This window comes from Ambystoma mexicanum, chromosome 9 (genome assembly GCF_040938575.1).
Source record: "Ambystoma mexicanum isolate Mex_15411 chromosome 9, UKY_AmexF1_1, whole genome shotgun sequence".
NCBI classification, from domain to species: domain Eukaryota; kingdom Metazoa; phylum Chordata; class Amphibia; order Caudata; family Ambystomatidae; genus Ambystoma; species Ambystoma mexicanum.
The window spans coordinates 130,493,741-130,512,548 of record NC_090931.1 but is presented as its reverse complement, the minus strand read 5'-3'; the positions used below and the strand labels follow the sequence as shown (position 1 = coordinate 130,512,548).

Genomic DNA, 18,808 nt, shown 5'->3' with positions numbered 1-18,808 from the left:
CATAACATAACACAACTCTCCCGTCCACTCAGGCTGAACTTCCACCAGCCAAGCCGCTCTGTCTTTGATGACCCGTTGCACCACAGTCAATGATTTTACATCCTCTGCACTGGTTCCTCTGTAACCCTGCCCACTAGAATCTTCTTCAGATGCTTCAAGGGAAATACCATCATAACCATCCCAAAGTAGACTACCCCCAAATGCTACAATCAAGCAAACTATCACTCTGTATCTGACACAACTGTAAAATGCTGGAACATAACCAGCTAAATTATCACATACCTGGGTAATGTAATCATCTCCCTACTGCCTCGCGTTTGTTTCCAGATCACTGTCCTCATAGGACTAGCCTCCCGCCTGGCTAACCACGTCTTCATATCCTGGCACACTTCAAATTCTACTGAAAAAAACCCTCCCAGTAAGAGTTCCTCAGGTTGCAGTCTTTGGCCCTTTCCTATTCACTATTTACACTTCCCCTCTTGGAAAACTCCTCTTATCCTTCGGCATTTCATGGCCTCTGGGGCAATCATCCCCTCTTCATTCCCTGCCGACCTATCGCAGTCTCACCGTCATTCCTTACTGGATCGTGTTGTGTTACCATATGCTCAACTCCTCAAAAACTAAAGCGATCTCTTCCTCAGTCGCAAACACCAAGCCTATTCTCCCCACACCAATCACCTCCCAACCTAATCCCCTCTGCCCATCCCTAGGACGAGCAATCTAGGTGCCCTCCTTGTTAATAAAATTATGGAGTTCAAGAATATTGTCTAACAGCTACTAGTCCCAACCTCATCAGGAAAACCCACCCATTCCTAAATTTCCATTCCACTGTAACTCTGATCTCCACTCCAGTCCACAGCAAACTGAATTCCTTCCATAATAAGTTTGCCACTACCTCCATTGTTGTTGGTTCCCTATGCCCAACTGCTCAGTTTGCAAACTCCTTACCATTGACTCGATCACATGGTACCAACCCTACAGAACTCAGATCCCAGGTCCTTCCCAATCATGCCATCCTGCCCTCACCTTTGCCTCCACCATTGTAAGTGTTCCCATTTCACACACTTCACTCTCTTGAATGAATGAATACAAATCTACACTGATCCTTTTGAGAGCTACTAAGAGCTTTAATCCCCACCAAGCAAAATCCATTCTCCAGTTGATCGATTTCTTGGTGGCACAACAAGCTCCAGAGATGCTCTCTGAGATTAACCAAGTAAAGACTATTTTCTTCTGCTTATCCAAAGATTTTCCTCCATCTGCCTTTGGCTTCTTCAATCTACCTGCTGTTTCTCTTTGCATTTGCCAAACCAGTCATTGAACATGCTTTTGAAAAGTGGGCCTTTTTGTATGTTGAAGACACACCAGATATCACGGCAAGGAATCAGCACAGAGCATGTTCCGTGCAAGGCCTCCAACATCTCAACTCCTGATGTTGTGCAGTGGTCGAGGCAAGATTCAGAGCAACTCTAGGAGAGTGGGTAGCATCAGAATGGGCAGAGGTGCCAAGTATACACTTTCATTCTCCAATGTTGGGGTGTGGAGAGCTTCAAGAGGGCTGGACTATAATATGGATTGTCTCAGTTTGCTCCTTACCCTGAAGCCTCCATGTCCTGCAACCCTCCCGATATTTTGGAAATGGTGTGCTTCGACATGCTAATTTTTTGTTGCACTCTCTCCCCTTCACCGCCCAAAACTCAGGAGGCACACTAAGACGTGGCATAGTTGGAGAAAGAAAAAAAAAGAGAAACAGGCCGTTTAGAAAAAGGAAAAAAGCACTACCTGATACAAATCCTCAGCTCTATCAGAAATGTCGTCAGGCATACGACAGTAGTTGCCTTTCTATTTCCTTCCCACTCTCCCCCTCCCTTCCTTATCTATGTCTTAGCTCTTGCACTATCTGAAATGTCGTCAGGACGAGTACGATAGTTCATTTCCCATGCATTTCCCATGCTTACTGTTCATGGCCTGTAAGAATGTCATTGTATTTTCCCCTGTTCCCTCCCTTGCCTTGGAGCGCTTTAAAACACATTGTGTATAGGCGCTATATAAATAAACTATCATATCACGAGGCAAATGACTTCAAGTGAAAGCAGAAAACTGCTGGAAATTCTCACAGTCTAGCATAGCAAAGTATATCAGAATTACAGTAGACCTCATTCAGAGATATAGCAAACAGAGGACCCCTGAGTGTTTTTACAGGTCACCCTTGATCCTATGAAAGTGACACAGACGAGTGTGTGGTCCCAGAGCTATATGTGTTTTGGGATTGTTGAACAGGGACCTATTCTTGGCCGGAGATGCTGCAGCGTACTGCCAGGAAACTTGCACTCAATTTGAGCGTTTCTATTAAAAAGAAAAAATGTAGAACAGTTCCCAAATGCTAGAAGTGGAAATATCACCCAAACAAAAACTTTGTGCACGCGTGCTCAATGACCACCCAAAATCGTGCTTATTTACAACTAGACATGTGTACCGATTGTCTCTAGAAAAAAATGCAGGCTTACACCAGAGGAACTTGTTCTTTTTCATTAGAGAATAGCACTATATAGCAAAAACGCTAGTTTTAATTCCTTTTATTGAAATAGTTCATTCAGATGGTTGATGGTATTGGGCAAAATATCAGTGTTTAGATATTCTACCAGCGTATGGAAAATGACATTTATACATGATTTGACATTTTTGCTCACCGAGTGCGAAATTTGGGATGCATTAATCTACTTGTGACATCAGTTTGGCATAGCCTGAAATTAAAGTGTCTGTACGGAACGCACAATAAAAAATAGGCAGACAACTGTTCTCAAATAAAAAAGGAACACTTGTTAAGAGTCTGTGGACACGTACATATATAAATAGCTTGCTTTGCATAAAACAATGACCTAGGTTAGTTGCTCAATAGTGCCACTATAGCAGCATAGTGGTTGGTTTTTCGAGGAACTTCTTGAACTCTGCTAGCCACTGTGCACCAACTGCTCCATCCACAACGCGATGATCACAGCTTAACGTAACAGACATCATACTGGCAACATCATATCTGCAGGAAGAAAGAGACAGATTTTTCCTTTTGCTTGCTTTTTTAGCCAACAACTCTCCTCACCCTATACCGTCCTTCCAAACAACACAATTCGGGAACAAGACATTTGCATGCCAACCGGCATTTGATGGACTTTATATGTGCACGCTTATGAAATATTGCAGATATCAGTAAATTCTTAATCAGCCGTCAAGAAGAAAATAAGAGTAGATAGTCATCAATATTATGTTAGGTGTGGAAAGAGGCCTGTACTAATAGAATGATAAACTAGCACAATATGGGTAAGTAGAGCATCTATGTGCAAGAAAATGTCAAATGAGGAGGGCTGGCATGGTTTGTCAAGCTACGCAAGAATGAGATGTTCTACTGAAAAGGATCAGGTTAATCTGGTGGTCATTGGCTAATTGGGTTACACCTCTGCTTTCTATTTCCGAACCATGCTACTCATTATCTGGCTCCAGCCATCTGAACCAGATGTATTCTTTCGTCCATCAACGTGGAGGGGGTGGGAGGCTGTGGGGGGGGGGGGATTATTTGCACACTATGTTCTCTTCTCCATCCCACAACAAAAATGCAATCCAATACCCTTCTGAGGGAGTGATGGCAGGAACAAGAGCACTAACACCACATTTCCTACATCAACTCTACTGGCTTCCTTTAGAAACCAGCAAACCTACCAAGGCTTTGATGACAAATGGGCAAATGGCTCCACATCAAAGCGTCCATATATGTGGCAAGTGATGCATTGAAGCCCGCCCCACTGGCAAGACTATTCACCCACTGCCCAAAATCCTATACCAGGGGCCTGCAACCTTTGTCGCTCCAGGTGTTGATTAGCCCTCAACCAGCATTGTCAATTGTGAGAAGTCATGGGAGTCCTAGTCAACACATCTGGAAAGCCACAGGTTTCAGACCATTATGCCCAAGTAAACCGCTCTCAACCCACCACCTCCCTTATCCAAACCTGCCTCCTTGAAATCTATTCACAGCAATGCACAGTTGTTAGATGCACACATAATATACTCAATTGTTTGCCAGAAATGCACAGTAAGCTGTGAACATATTCTAAGGCACTGCAATGAAGCTTGCCAAACAAATAAAACTTGTTGGTTTAAAGCTAAAGATAGGGGCTCGCGTGTAGGCAAATGTATGCATATAATAATTCCTGAAAGTTGCTTGCAGCCGGTTCAATATGAAAATACATTAAAAGAAATCATTTTTTTAAAAAAAGGTTGATTGCTGTATTAAGCCTCAATTCTCCACATACAAAGAACAGTGATAGCGGACACCCCTCCACATCAACTCTCAGAGGTGGAATTCTCACCTTTCTAAGTGCACTTACCCTTTCTCGTTATCGGCTGGCAGCAGCCTATCCTCAGAACCACCTATAGCCAAAATACAGGCCTGAGGTGGATTAATTATGGCTGAGAAATTCTTGATGCCATACATTCCCAAGTTGGACACTGTGAAAGTGCCGCCCTAGAAAGACAAAGAAAAGCAACAAATACATATTTTTTAAAAGCTGCAGCTGTGATTAATTGGACGATGTGCGAAATTCATCTTGAAAGAAAATAATTAAATGAATATGCATAGTTCTTAGAAAGCCATGCTTTAGACGAACCACAATATATTAATAATAATAAATATGGATTGGAAAGCCATGCTTTACTCACCATAATAGCATTTCTGATGATTGTATCTGCTTAGATTCACAAGCTGTGCACATAGTCCGACAGCTAGTGGAAGTCGCAGAGTATTGCATCTTTCTTTCAAAGATCGAAAGAGACGTCGACATGGGCGTGACTAACACTATCCCTAACTGATGTGCAGTGTACCCAAAGATCCTCATGCGTTGAGTTCCCACAAGTTGTTTTATTCTGCTGTGAGGGAGCCTTATAGTCTGCGTGAGCAAGTACATAAGAGAGAAGGTGTAAGAAGTTATGTAACTTCTACTCCACGAGGGGAGGAACGGTGGGCGCATGTGAATCTAAGCAGATACAATCATCAGAAATGCTATTACGGTGAGTAATGCATGTCTTCTAATGCTTGTGGATATATTTAGAATCACATGCCATGCATAGACTAACGAGCAGTACCCAAAGATGGTGGTGGGATATGCAAAGGAACAGTAGCAAAGAGATGTCTAAGCACCGCTTGTCCCACCTGAAAATCAGACCTAGAGTGTGTATCCAGGCAGTAGTATTGTGTAAAGGTGTGTACAGAACTCCAGGTTGCTGCTTTGCAAATGGAATCTAGAGCGTTAGGCAAGATTTTCATAGAAATGGTAAATCTTCCTGACCTGGGTCAACCCCAGAACTTTTTGCTTTACCAGTGTGATATTTTTCCTTAATACCTCTGAGTGGGAACCTTTTTCCACACACTCAGAATCTTTTACTGTTTTTATGGGTGTCATTTCTTTGACTCTCCATATTGTCTTTTTAAAGTTATCCTCTTTAACAACTTATTGGCAATTAGTGCTTGTTGTTGCTGGGTTGCCATCGGGGCTCCCTTTTTAACTTTCTTTTGCTAACCTTGAGAGAACTACAGTTCCCAAGGGTAGAAAGAATCTTTGGATCCCTTTTACATTTTATTTTGTGAAGCCAGCACACCCCGCCTTATGTGGAATGCTGGGGAGATACTTTGTATCCCCTTTCACACTAAAACTAACAATTTTGTTACAGGGACAAGCTTACCTTCAATGGCTGGTGGCAGTGATACCTTGTATTAATTTGGTGCACCTTCACCGCAGGCTGTGTTCGCAGCTGCAGTACAGGCACTTAAGGGTGCCCATTTTACCAAAATGGTCCCAGTCTTCTTTTTTCACCATTTTAGTGTTTGTCCTGTCTTGTTCCTTCCCCTGACATCCAGGGCGGGAAATTCCTTTGTGTGATTTCGATCTTCGGCAGGAGTCCCCCACCCAGGCTGCAGTCTGTCTGTGAGGGCAGGAAGCGAAGGAGGAGTCCAAAACTCCACAGCCCTTTGTCTTTCTCCTTGCCTGAATGGGGATAAATCCCAATTGGGGAGGGGGTGGCTGTCCTGATTGGACAACCAGACCACCCCTTTTTGTAAAATGCAGGGAGAGAACTCAGAAGTTGTACTGTAGTTCCTGTTAAATACTGTGAACCTGGAAGCTGAAGAGTAGTCGACCACTGGAACCTAAACCGAAGAGGATGAAGGAAAAGCAGATGAAACTATTTTCCAGCGACCGGAGAGCCTGCTGTGTAACTGAAGCATGCTGTAGCCCTTCCTTCCAATCGACCTGGGGACTCCGAAAACTACAACCCTGACCCAGAGCCTGGTGAGACCCACTAGACTCAAGACGACTTGGATTTTGAGCCATCCCAGGCACTGCTGCGACCTTGCGCCAATACAATACCCCAATACCTTGGGACCTCGAGCCATTTTGCGGTGCACGGTCTTCCGAATTCCAAATCTGACACTTCGTGGGCATCCTGGTGGATCTCCAGAGACAAATCGAGTACGAAAAGTCCCCTCAACAGAGTGCTGGACCTTTGTAATGACGAGAATTCAACCTTGATTTTGTGTCTTCTTCTGTACTCCTTGAAAAGGCGCCAAATCCGCAGAACCGCATTCAGCCCCAAGGAAAACCTTGCATAGAGCCTTCATCGATCCCTGCTGCAAAGTTCCTTCTGAGGTAGTTTTCAGTCTCCACGACAAGGAATCCACTGACTGGGTATTGAAGAAGTCCTGCTGCAAAGTCTTCAATGCTGAGGTACTGTGTTGGCTTGGGTGTGTACTTAACTTACATTTCTTAGGATTTCTGTGTAGCTGTGGGGTGTTTTCTTTGATGGTGAGGCCTCTCATCCAGTGCACCCAGTCCCACTGCTAGAATCCTGCTAGGATGTCTTCTGTGAAGCCCCTGGTCCCTCTTCCAACTCAGAAGTAAAGTGGGTTAGACCACCCATTTGCCCAGTCTTCCTAAGGAACTCTGACATTTGCTACTTAAGAACCTATCCTGACACTGCCTGTTGGATGATCCGAGTGACCCACCCTGGTCCCCCTCCTTCTGCCACTGAGAATACTCATTCTCCAAGAATAAGGGAAAGACTTAAGGGATTGGGCCTTTTGACTAGAAAAGAAAATAAGTGTTTAAAAGGTACTTACTTATAAAAGAGATGGTTGGTAACTAACTTTAAGAGATAACAGTTACAAAAGGTTCTTACCTTGGATGTGTGATGCACTATTCTTAAAAGTATGGTTAACATCTTTCTTTCCTTAAAAACTGTTTTGACATTCTAATAGAAAGTAGATGTAAAGGTATGTTAGTCACGTGTGATTAGGTTGTGCCTCGTCCCAAAAGTAATGTGTTGGTTTCACCAGATTATTCCTTCAGGGTAATTGTACGAGTGCCCTCCAACGGTTGGGATCACCAGGTTAGTCATGTTAGGATAATTGTATGAGTGTCCCCCCAACTGCGTCTTGCTTCCCCTGACTTGCTCTTAGCCTTTCCAGAATAAGTCTGTATTAGGTTGTTTCCTACCTAGAATAACTGAGTCATTAAGTAAAGGGTAACATTAGAGTTTACTTTCCCTGTGCTATCTAACCGAGAGCCTGTAGTTCTAACTGCCTCTTATAAGTCCTACATCAGTCACTTGTATATTTGGGAAAGATCTAACCTGGACTCCTTGTGAGATTAAAAAAGTATATCGGTTTTACTTACCTTGAGTTAGCGGTGTACCATCCAAAAACAAGTTACCAGAGTTACTGCTCATCTCAAGCACGTGTAACATCCTTGGGTTTTACGCACCTAGTATAACTGTGTGTTATCACACAAGTAGTTCTACGTTTTTACTGTACCTGGAATAGGTTTTCCAGTATGTCCAGTTGACCGATTATGTGATTTGTACTGAGAGTCACTGTAAAACTGGTAGGATCTACTGCCCTTGCATTACTGAATGTAATTTTGAAAGTAACCATTGGGTTTTACTCCCCAATAATAGGTGTGACCTATTCAGAGTGTGTATGAAAAGGTTTTGACTACTTTGGTCTGTGCACCTTCAAGTATAGTGTTGTGTTTTTTATAATTGTGATGACATATAATGTGTACTTATTTACCCCTAGATTTAGCTGGGCCTACCTTTATATAAATAAATCATTTATTTTTACATACTTAGTGTTTTTGGACCATTTGTATTACAATTTAATTTGTACTGATTCTACAGCCCTCTCTCCCTCCTAAAATAAGCCTGGTTGTTCTGTCTGTGCTACCATGAACTCAGGTGGTACAGCATTATACGAAGACTGGAGTCTTGTACTGCCTCAGTTGAATGGTTTTACTAAGCCCTTAGTTGGACTACAGAAAAACTGTCCTAAATAGAGGAACATTTGCAATAAATGCTAAGTAGCTCCTGTGCCCCGACTAGAGAGTGCTCAAGGCGTGAAGAGTAGATCTCTTTTGGCAAGAGAGAAACACAGTGTGATGCAGTTTACGATCCACTTGGAAATAGCTGATTTAGAGACAGGGTCCCCTTCTCTACCAGCTGCCACTGAAACAAAGAACTGGTTTGTTTTTTAGTGGCTTTGTCTTTTCTAGATAGTAGATAACTGCTCTCCTTATACCCAGTGTGTAGAGGCTTCTTTCTGCCACGTTAGTGGGGTTCTGGAAAAAAGGTGGGTAGTTCTATGGACTGGTTTACATGGAACTTTGAGATAAATGTGGGCGCAAAGCGAGGGTGTCTGCGCAAAACCACCTTGTCTTTGTGAATCGGTGTGCAGTTCACTAACTCTCCTTATAGAGGTGATCACCACCATGAAAGCAGTCTTGTAGGCGAGTGCTTTAAGGCTAGCCTTGTGCATTGGCTCAAAGAGAGGCCCCATTAGTCTGGTAAGAACAACATTCAGTTCCCACCCGGGAGCTGGGTTATAAATAGGGGGATGGATACTCTTTACCCCTTCCATAAATGCTTTAATTACTGGAATTTTCCAACACAAAACTATTTTTGGACGTGGTGTACGCTGAAAGCGCAGCTAAGTGGACCTTTAGGGAATTGAAAAGCAAACCTGAATCTGACAATTAAGTTTGGTATAGAACAATATGTTTTGGTGTGCAATCAACAGGCTGGATGTCCTTGCCATTACACCAGATGGCAAAGTGTTTCCATTTGCTGGAGTAGCAGTGTCTGGTGTTAGGTTTCCGCGCTTCCCTGAATGTGTCCATACACCTCTGAGGGAGCTTGAGATGCCTGAACTCTATGACCTCAGGAGCAAAGCTGCTAAATTGGGAGTTTGAGGGCATGGATGTAGTGACTCTCCCTGGTCTTAAGATATCATGTTGTAAGGGCATAGGCGCTTCCTGGGAGGGGAGACTGACATCGCCATGAGATGGGAGAACCAAGGTTGGCGCGCCCATATCGGGGCCACCAGAAACATCTTGACTGGCTCTTGGTACATCCTGTGCACTATTCTGTTGAGCAGGTGAATCGAGGGGAAGGTGGGGGGGCACAAGCATAGAGACATTTCCCCGACCATGTTATCCATAGACCGTTCCCCCTTGGAGCGGTTCCGAGGGTACCTGGAGGCATAATCTGGGCATTGTGTGTTCTCCAGAGTTACGAACAAGTCGATTTCTGGGAGCACCAGTCTGCGAAGAAGTCGAGTACAATGTCCTCGTGTAGTTGGCACTCGTACTCTACGGGAAGGGGAAAGTCCTTGCTGAGTATGTTCGCAAGAATATTGCGGTCCCCTGGAGCGTGTTGCGACAGGAGGAACATCTTGTGTTTGAGAGTTCATTTCCATATGTTCTGGGACAGTTTGGACAGCCCTAGAGAATGAGTGCCCCCCAGTTTGTTCAAATAATACATGGCCATAGTACTGTTCGTGAGGACTAGAACTGTCTTCCCCTGGAGGTGTGTTTGGAAAGCTTTCAGGGCCTTGGACGCTGCGAGCAATTCAAACAAGTTTGTGATAGGATGCAACCGCTGGGGACGACACGCTGTGCCCTGTCCGATGAAGGAGGTGAGCCACCCCCCACCCATGCCCTGTCAGAGATGCATCTGGTTTTCCCCTGCATCTGGTTTTCCCTTGACCACCACTGCAGAGACTGAACGAGGGCTGATGAGACAACCACTAGATCGTCCCACTGTCCGCTGGCCTGACACCATTGGCTTGAGAGCCACTCTTGCATGGTGCACAAGCGAGCGTGTGGAACTAGGTAAATGCAGGAGGCCATCATTCCTAACAGTCCCATGGCTTTACATAGGTCACCTCGTGACTGGCTATATAGTGAGAGATCTAGAACAGCATGTTTGAACCCTCTTGTTGGATGCACAGACAAGACAGTTTTTGGTCCGAATCAGAGCCCCCAAAATCTGTTTTACTTGGCTGTGGTCCAGACTGGACTTCTTCTCGTTGATCCGAGAACCCTAGGCTGAAGAGGAGATCTATCGGCTTCTGAGTATTTGTAGGCATGTTATGTACGAATCCCCTGTTAAGAGCCAGTCGAGGTAAGGATAGACTGGAATGGACTGCCTGTGCAGGTGAGCAGCTACTACCGCCAGTACCTTCGTGAACACCTGTGGAGCTGAGGCAATGAAGGGAAGAACCTTTAACTGATAGTGGGTGTTCTCTTTCATGAACCTCAAGTACTTTCTGTGTGCTGGCAAGATTGAAATATGCAAGTATACATCTTTAATATCCAATGTGGTCATGTAATCCCCCTGCACCAGCAGTGGGATTACCTCCTGCAATGTTGTCATTCTGAATTTTTGCTGCTTGACATACTTGTTCACTGGGGGCGGGTCGAACACAGGGCACATGGTGAGATCCTTTTTGGGTACAAGGAAGTACACTGAATAAATACCCTTGTTTACCTGTTGAATGGGGACGACTTCTAGGATGCCCTTTTCCAGAAGGGTCTTCACCTCTTCCAGCAGGATTTGCAGGTTTGATTATTAAGCACACCAAACCTTGAGGTATCTGGGCGCATTACAGGTTGCAAAAGTACATATATTTAGTTTATGTAAACAAGACAGTAGTAAAGTCAGACAGAATATTTACAAAGAAAAGATTGCAGGAGAACAAATATATACAAGACCGTCATATCAATCAGGATTTTTACAAAATAATTACAAAGGAGCGGGTGATACATGCAGTTACCTATTCAAGGCTGGAAGGAGAACAGTATTTTATGTATCCTGTGAAAGTAGCCAGGATTTAGTGTTCTTTCTGAAGCTGAAATATGATGGTTCAGATCTGAGGTTGATGAGGAGTGAGTTCCACAATTTAGCAGCCATCACTGGGAAACTGCTGCCCCCTGCTTTTTGTAGCTTCTATCTGGGTACATTTATGCAGTGTGAGTGTATGGCTCTCAATGGGCATTCTGAGATTTTTTTAGTGCACTTATTGACTAGATATATGAGTGCAGAGTTGGCTAGACATTTGTGTTTAAGGGTAAAGGATTTGAGGTCAATTCTTCCACTGCAAGCCAGTTAGTGCTGTGTCTGATGGCTGAAATGTGTTGCATTCTAGGAATGTTGAATATTGCTCCTAACACATTGTTCTGTAGGGTCAGAAGCTTAGTTATATTGTATTTACTGGAGCCTAGATATAAGGCGTTGCAATAGTCGAGCTTTGATAAGATCAGAGCTCTTGCCAATGTGATGCAGCTGTCTAATGAGAGGAGAGGCTTGCAAGCATTGAGAAGCCTGCAAGTGTAAGCAGTGGCTGAGGAGGTGGCATTGACTTGTCTCTTTAGACTAAGTGTAGAGTCAAGGTAGAAGCACAGGGTTTTCACCTCGCTGGAGACTTTGATATTGTTACCGTCGATTTTAAATGAATTAAAGTAGGTGCTTAAGTTGTTTAATCCAGCTGGGGATCCGACAAGGAGGAGCTCGGTCTTCTCGTCGTTCAGGCAGAGACCATGGTTGGCCATCCATGCCTGGATGATCAGACAGATTTTGTTGAGTGTGGAGTCAGATTCGTGGTCACCAGAGATAGGTATGAGGATCTGGGCATCATCTGCAGAGTTAGTGTATATGACACCCAGGTTGTCACGGACGTCAAACAGGGGCTTAGTAAATATGTTATATATAGTTAGTGAGACACAGGATCCTTGTGGGACTCCACAGGGGATAGGTATAGGTTCAGCTGCTGCGTTCAGATAGAAGACTCATATGGTGCATTGGTCTAGGAAGGACTAAATCCAGGCCGTGGCTTCATTGGAGAAGTGCACGTTGAAGTCAGACTGTTGCAGAGGACCTTGTGATAAACCAGGTCGAATGCTGCTGAGAGATCCAAGAGGAGGAGGAGAGCTAGTTTTCCATTGTCCTTTGGGTTGTCCATGTTTGAAACCAGATTGTTTTAGGCCAAGGAGTTAGTTTCTAGGAAACCTTGAATTTGGAGGTAGGCAGCCCTGTCTAATATTTTAAGGAGGAAGGGGACAGTGGTTATAGGCCTATAGGTAGTGATTATGTTGGGGTGTAGGTTTTTTTTTTTTTTGTTTTTTAGAAGCGGGAGGACCCACGCATCTCAAGTTTGTCGAGACTGAGCAGGAGTCAAAAGATGAATATATGAGTGAGGTAATGAAGCGCGCTAGCTCTCTGGCAGCCTCTCTGATGAACGGGCCGGGCAGGCATCACCTTCACATCTTGACGGTTTGAGGGAAGGTATTATTTCTGTTACATTCTTGATGGCGACAGGTGTGAACTTGAAGCGGTAGCAGGATTTCTATGGGGTAGGGAGCGAGTTTGGTTCTGTCAGGTCTTTGGCTATGTTGAGTTTTTTTAATTTCTATTTTCTTTTGTAAGAGCGAAATCTTGTTGGCTAAGGCGTCTTGATATTAGTCTTGTCCTTGGTACAGGTTTCTGATTGGGAAATTGGTGACAAATTATTTTAGAATGGTGAACAGTTCTCTGGTGTTAGAGCTTGCTTTATTAATCCTTTCATTGAATTTTTTTTGTGGAGACTCTCGGGTTCGAATTTCTTTGATAACAGGGACAGTTTCTCCTTATTCTCACTGGAAGGGTTAGTCTTCCACGGGGTTTCGGCTCTTCTTTTCTCATTGTGTAATGCTTTGAGTTGAGGAGTAAACCAAGAGTGCGGGTGTGTTTCTGGTTTTTCTTTCCAAAATTTCAACGGTGCGATTTTGTCAATAGCCATTTTGATGGTCTTGTTGTAGAGTTCGACCAAGGCTGTAGGGTCATTGCTAGAGAGTGAGGCATTTGTGATAGGTTGAAGTAGTGGTATTAGGCTGTCAACAGTAATGTTTCGTTTGTTTCTTGTTAGCGAGGGAGGGGCTAGAGGATTGACGGTGATTAGGGGTTTGACCAGGCGGGTGAAGGCAATAAAGTGATTGTCAGTCCAGGTGCATTGTTCGTTAGAGGTGATCTTAGTATCACAATTGAAGTCAGCTAGCCAATCTAGTGTCCTTCCTTTTCTGTGGGTGGGGAGGTTGATCCGGTGTGTGAAGCCTAGTTCAGAGATAATGTTGGCTAGTGTGGCTGCAATATTGTCATGGAGACCGAGATTAAAATCGCCTAGTATGATGATCTGGGAGTTGGGCTAAGTGTTGGACGAGAGCAGGGGCGTAGTATCTTCCTCAAATAATGAGATCGGGCCAGGAAGCCGGTAGAGGAGTTCAATTGTTATGGTACGTGAAAGTGAAGGACAAGTTACTTACCTGTAACTGTTCTCCAGCATGGGTCTGGCATGGATTCACATGCTCATGAATATTCCCCGTCAGGCTGGGAATCCTCAGTAAAGAAAAAAATCAGTTTCATTTCTGCACTGTCTTTCTCCTAACAAATCACTAAGCTCAGGTTCATAATGCCCCCAGACAATGACTGCCCTCTACCTAAACCCCTCCTCTGGCAGCCCTCTTCAGCTTTGGTAGCGCGTAAAGTGGCAGTAGGACCAAGAGAAGAGCCGCAGAGGGGCAGGCGGGAGGGTTTGCGTGTGAATCCATGCCAGACCCTTTTCCAGCATGGGGTCTGGCATGGATTCAGATGTTCATGAATAAAGAATACACGGGAGGTGGCAAGGCTCAACATAAGCATCTCTTACCTCCTAACCAGGCTCACCTTCAAGCGAACAGGTTGCGCAGCATTGCTTGGGCGACTCTGGACTCCTCCCTGGAAGCCCTGTCGATGCAGTAGAATGTCATGAAGGTGTGCGTCGACCTCCACGAAGCAGCCCTGCAGATGTGCAGCAGGGGCACACCAGACAGGAACGCTCTAGTTGCAGGGATCGCTCTGGTCGAATGGGCTCTCGGACGGCCAGGTAACTGTCTGTTTGCCAACCGGTGACAATGGGTGATGCAGCCGGAGAGCCACCTGGAAATGGAAGCCTTGGAGGGCCTTCCCATGGTTCACAGGGCCAAAGTTCACAAAAGTTGCGACGTCTTCCAGAAACTCTTTGTGCGGTCCACATAAAACTTCAGCGCTCTAGCCACATCCAGCGAGTGCAAAGTCCTTTCAGCCGGCGACAAAGGTGTCGGAAAAAACACAGGCAACACCAAGGGCTCGTTTAGATGAAAGTCTGACGGCACCTTGGACATGAAGGAGGGGTGCATCCGCAACACCACCCTTGTGTCGTGAGAAGTCAAACAAGGACAAGTTACTTACCTGTAACTCTTGTTCTCCAGCATGGGTCTGGCATGGATTCATATGCTCATGAATATTCCCCGTCGTCAGGCCGGGAATCCTCGGTATAGAAAAAAATCAGTATCAGTTTCGTTTCTGATCTGTCTTTCTCAGTAGTAACCAATCACTGGTCTCTGGGTCATACTGCCCCCAGCCAATGACTGCCCTCTCCCTAAGCCTCGCCCCTGGCAGCCATCCTCAGATTTGGTAGCACGTGAAGTGGCAGTATGACCAAGTGAAGAGCCGCAGAGGGGTAGGCGGGAGGGTTCGCATTTGAATCCATGCCAGACCCATGCTGGAGAACAACAGTTAAAGGTAAGTAACTTGTTCCTTCTCCAGCATGGGATCTGGCATGGATTCAAATGCTCATGAATATAAGAATACATAGCAGTATACACATGCACAACCACGGGAGGTGGCAAAAGGCTCAATATCAAGCAATACAACAACTCAACATTAAGCAATTCTTACCTCCTCATCAGGCTCACCTTAGGGGAACAGGTTGCGCAGCACTGCCTGGCCGACTCTGGACTCCTCCCTGGAATCCCGGTCGACGCAGTAGAATCTCATGAAGGTGTGCGTAGACCTCCACGTAGCAGCCCTGCAGATGTTAAGCAGGGGCACACCAGACAGGAACGCCGTAGTAGCAGCGATCGCTCGGGTCGAATGGGCCCTCGGACGGCCTGGCAACGGTCGGTTTGCCAACCGGTGACAGTGCATGATGCAGCCGGAGAGCCATCTGGAAATGGAAGTCTTCGAGAGAGCCTTCCCTTGATTCACAGGTCCAAAGTTCACAAACAGCTGTGATGTCTTCCGAAAACTCTTTGTGCGGTCCACGTAGAACTTCAGCGCTCTAGCTACATCCAGCGAGTGCAGAGTCCTCTCAGCCGGCGACAAAGGCGACGGGAAGAAAACTGGCAACACCAAGGGCTCGTTGAGGTGGAAGTCCGATGGCACCTTGGGCATGAAGGAGGGGTGCGTCCTCAGCACCACCCTCGTGTCGTGAAAAGTGAAGTATGGAGGCTTGCAAGACAGGGCCTGGATCTCTCCCACTCGTCGTGCAGAGGTGATGGCCACGAGGAATGCGGTCTTCCACAACAGAAACTTCAACAGCACTGAATGCATAGGCTCGAATGGGGCCCCCCCTGAGCCTAGTCAGCACCACGTTGAGCTCCCACGCCGGGGCAGGGGCCTTCACCGGCGGGAATGATCGGAACAGTCCTTTCATAAATTCCTTCACCAGTCGATGAGACCACAAGGACGCCCGTCCTGTAGTTCTGGTGTAACGTGAGACGGCAGCCAGATGTACCTTGATGGAAGCGTGAGATAGGCCAGCCTTGGCCAAAGACAATAGGTACAGCAATACCTGAGGGGCCGTAATCCGCAGAGGGTTAATCTTCTGTGCACGGCACCAGACAGAGAACCTCTTCCATTTGTGTCCGTAGCACTTGAGAGTTGAGGATGCCCTGGCCTTCGCAAGAACCTCTCTGCAGTCGGCCGGGATGTCGCATCCTCCAAACTCTAGTACTGCAGGAGCCAGGCCTGCAAGTTCAGCGACTCTGGTTCGTGATGAAGAATGGCGCCTCCTTCTCTGGAGAGAAGATCCGCATCCGTCGGCAGCTTGACTGGTGTGGACGCTGACAAGTCCAGAAGGTCCGGGAACCAGATCTGCCTCAGCCACGCCGGTGTGAGGAGGATCATCCTGCACCGGGACCTCTTGAGCTGGTTGACGAGCCGGAGTAGCAACGGCAGGAATGCATAAAGGAACAGGCCGTCCCAGGGGAACGAGAAAGCATCTCCCATGCTCCTCCGTTGGGGAAACCTGCTGGCGAACCTCCGGCACTTGGAGTTCGCTGCCGTCGCGAAGAGATCGATCTGGGGTTCGCCCCATCGTCGGTCCACTTGATCCTGGCGCAGTTCTCACTCGTGGGACGAGCACAGCTCTCTGCTGAGTGAGTCGGCGATGGTTTTTATTATCCCTGTCAGATGAAAGGGTACCAGAAACATCCCTTGGGCGACGGCCCAATGCCACGGATCCTGGGCTTCCTTGGATAGGGCAGGGGATCTGGTTCCGCCCTGCTTCCGAATGTAAAACATTGTGGTGAAGTTGTCGGTGAAGATCCTCACTACCTTGCCCTTGAGGGACGGAAGGAAGGACCTTAGGGCCCAGAACACTGCACGGAGCTCCAAGATGTTGATGTGGAGTCTCTTCTCCTCCGGGAGCCAAAGGCCTCTCGCGTGGAGACCCCCGGTGTGCGCTCCCCAACCTTCCAGGGAGGCATCTGTTGTCACTGTCACCTGGTGGGCCGGGGCTAGGAAATCTGTTCCCGCCGTCAGATGAGAGCGGACACCCCACCATCATATCGCCTGACGGAACGCTTCGTCGAGCGGGATCCTGTCCTCGAAGCTGCCCGTCGTCTGGATCCAGTGGGCGTCGAGGAATTCTTGCAAGGGTCGCATCCGAAGTCTGCAGTGGCACACCAGATAAATGCAGGAGGACATCATTCCGAGAGGGACTTGATAGACCTCACTATGGCCACGTCCGTGGCCAGCAGACGTTGCACCTTTCCCAGGATGGTCCTGGAAAGTTGATGGAGAACCCCAGGTCCGTGAGCAGCTGGACAGTCTTCGCAGTGTGTTCCACGGCGAGCTCCCTTGTCCTTGCCCGTATGAGCCAGTTGTCCAGGTAGGGGTAGACGTGGATCCCCTGCAGGCCCAGCCGCGCTGCCACCGGTGCTAGGCACTTGGTGTACACCCTGGGCGCCGGTTTTAATCCGAACGGGAGGGCCTTGAACTGGTAGTGCTGCCCTTTGACCATGACCCTGGGGAACTTTCGGTGTCTCTTTAGAATAGGGATGTGGAAGTATGCATCCTCAAAGTCCAACGACGACAGGAAATCGCCCTCCTCCAGCTATCCCAGCACGTGCTGGAGGGTGACCATCCGGAACTTCTGTGCCTTGATCCATTTGTTCAGTCGTTGCAGGTCCAGGATGGGATGCCATCCTCCTGTCTTCTTCTTTACGAGGAAGTATCTTGAGTAAACTCCGGAGCCCCGAAGCCTCTTTGGAACGAGCTCGATGGCACCTTTCCTGAGCATTGCCCTTACTTCCAACAGCAGTTGAGGGACGTGATTTTCCTTCCTGGCCACGGGAGGAATGCGGGGGCACTTCTTCTGGAACTCGAGGGCGTGCCCCAGGGCCAGGGCGTCCAGCACCCAACGGTCGGTGGAGATGAACTTCCACACGCCGACGAACTTCGTCAGCCGGCCTCCCACCGGGGTGCTTCGGCAGGGGCCCGACCCGACGGTCGGTTCAATCTTGCTTGGAGGCTGCTTTGCCTCCTTGACCACCTTGGCGATGACGGCAGGATCCACCCGACTTGCCGCGTCCCCTGTAGGCCTCCTGCGATGAAGATCTTGCCGCTTGACGGTACGTAGAGGAGCTGCTGCCGGCTCCCTTGGAGGCACCCAGTCTGCCTCCGGAGCTCCGAAAGGACGGCTGTCGCTGTTGGAGCACACCCAGTGCACGGGCCGTCTCTGTGTCCGTCTTGATCGCCTGAAGGGACTCATCAACCGCCTTGCCAAAAAGGTTGTTCCCATCGAAGGGCATGTCCAAAACCTTGGTCTATGTTGTGATGCTGGAAATGCATCTGAGGGACAGGGCCTCTGAATCCTTGTCCTTTTACTGTTTCTACCGTGTGTTCTGTCATGTTTTCTGCCCAGGAGTCCATGTGGGACTCCTGGCAGGTCAGCTCTCTCTTTTGGTTTGGTGAACAGACCCATGGGATACCCTTATGGCACCCATGGGTAGGGGTACAACCCTGTGGCCCTAGTGTATGTTTTTGGGCACCTGTGGGTGGCCCACAGAGCAGGGTATGGGCTGGTGGCAGCTCCATGCTGAATCTGCCAGGTGCTCTGAGTGTCCTCCATTTTGGGACACCCAGGCCCTGCCATTGGGATCAGTTGATTCCTGATAGAAACAAGATGGCCCCTGTGGCCTCTTGCTTTCTATTGCCTGCTGTCTTGTTTTTCCCAAAGTCCTGGGAAGCCCTGACTCTGTCCCTTCCCCCTGACTGGCTGTTGGGTGGAAGTTCCATATATGGTGTTGTTGTGAAGGCCCAGCTAGACTGACTGGAGCCTTCCCATTGACTGTATGTTGTGGGTACCTCCTCTCCTGTG

The 18,808-nt window shown here is 47.3% G+C and overlaps 1 protein-coding gene across 2 annotated transcripts in view; it reads right to left on the bottom strand.

Annotated features, from left to right (window-relative positions):
• Positions 1 to 2,561: 2,561 nt before the first annotated feature.
• The window catches only part of DLAT (dihydrolipoamide S-acetyltransferase), a 328,535-nt gene continuing 312,288 nt past the window's right edge, over positions 2,562 to 18,808 (bottom strand). For both annotated transcript variants that reach the window (XM_069614289.1, XM_069614290.1), the window contains 2 exons: positions 4,377 to 4,513; positions 2,562 to 3,034 (listed from right to left, as the gene is read on the bottom strand). In XM_069614289.1, coding sequence (XP_069470390.1) covers positions 2,905 to 3,034; positions 4,377 to 4,513 — 267 coding nt within the window. In that variant the 3' untranslated portion in view covers positions 2,562 to 2,904. The remainder of the gene's footprint in view (positions 3,035 to 4,376; positions 4,514 to 18,808) is intronic.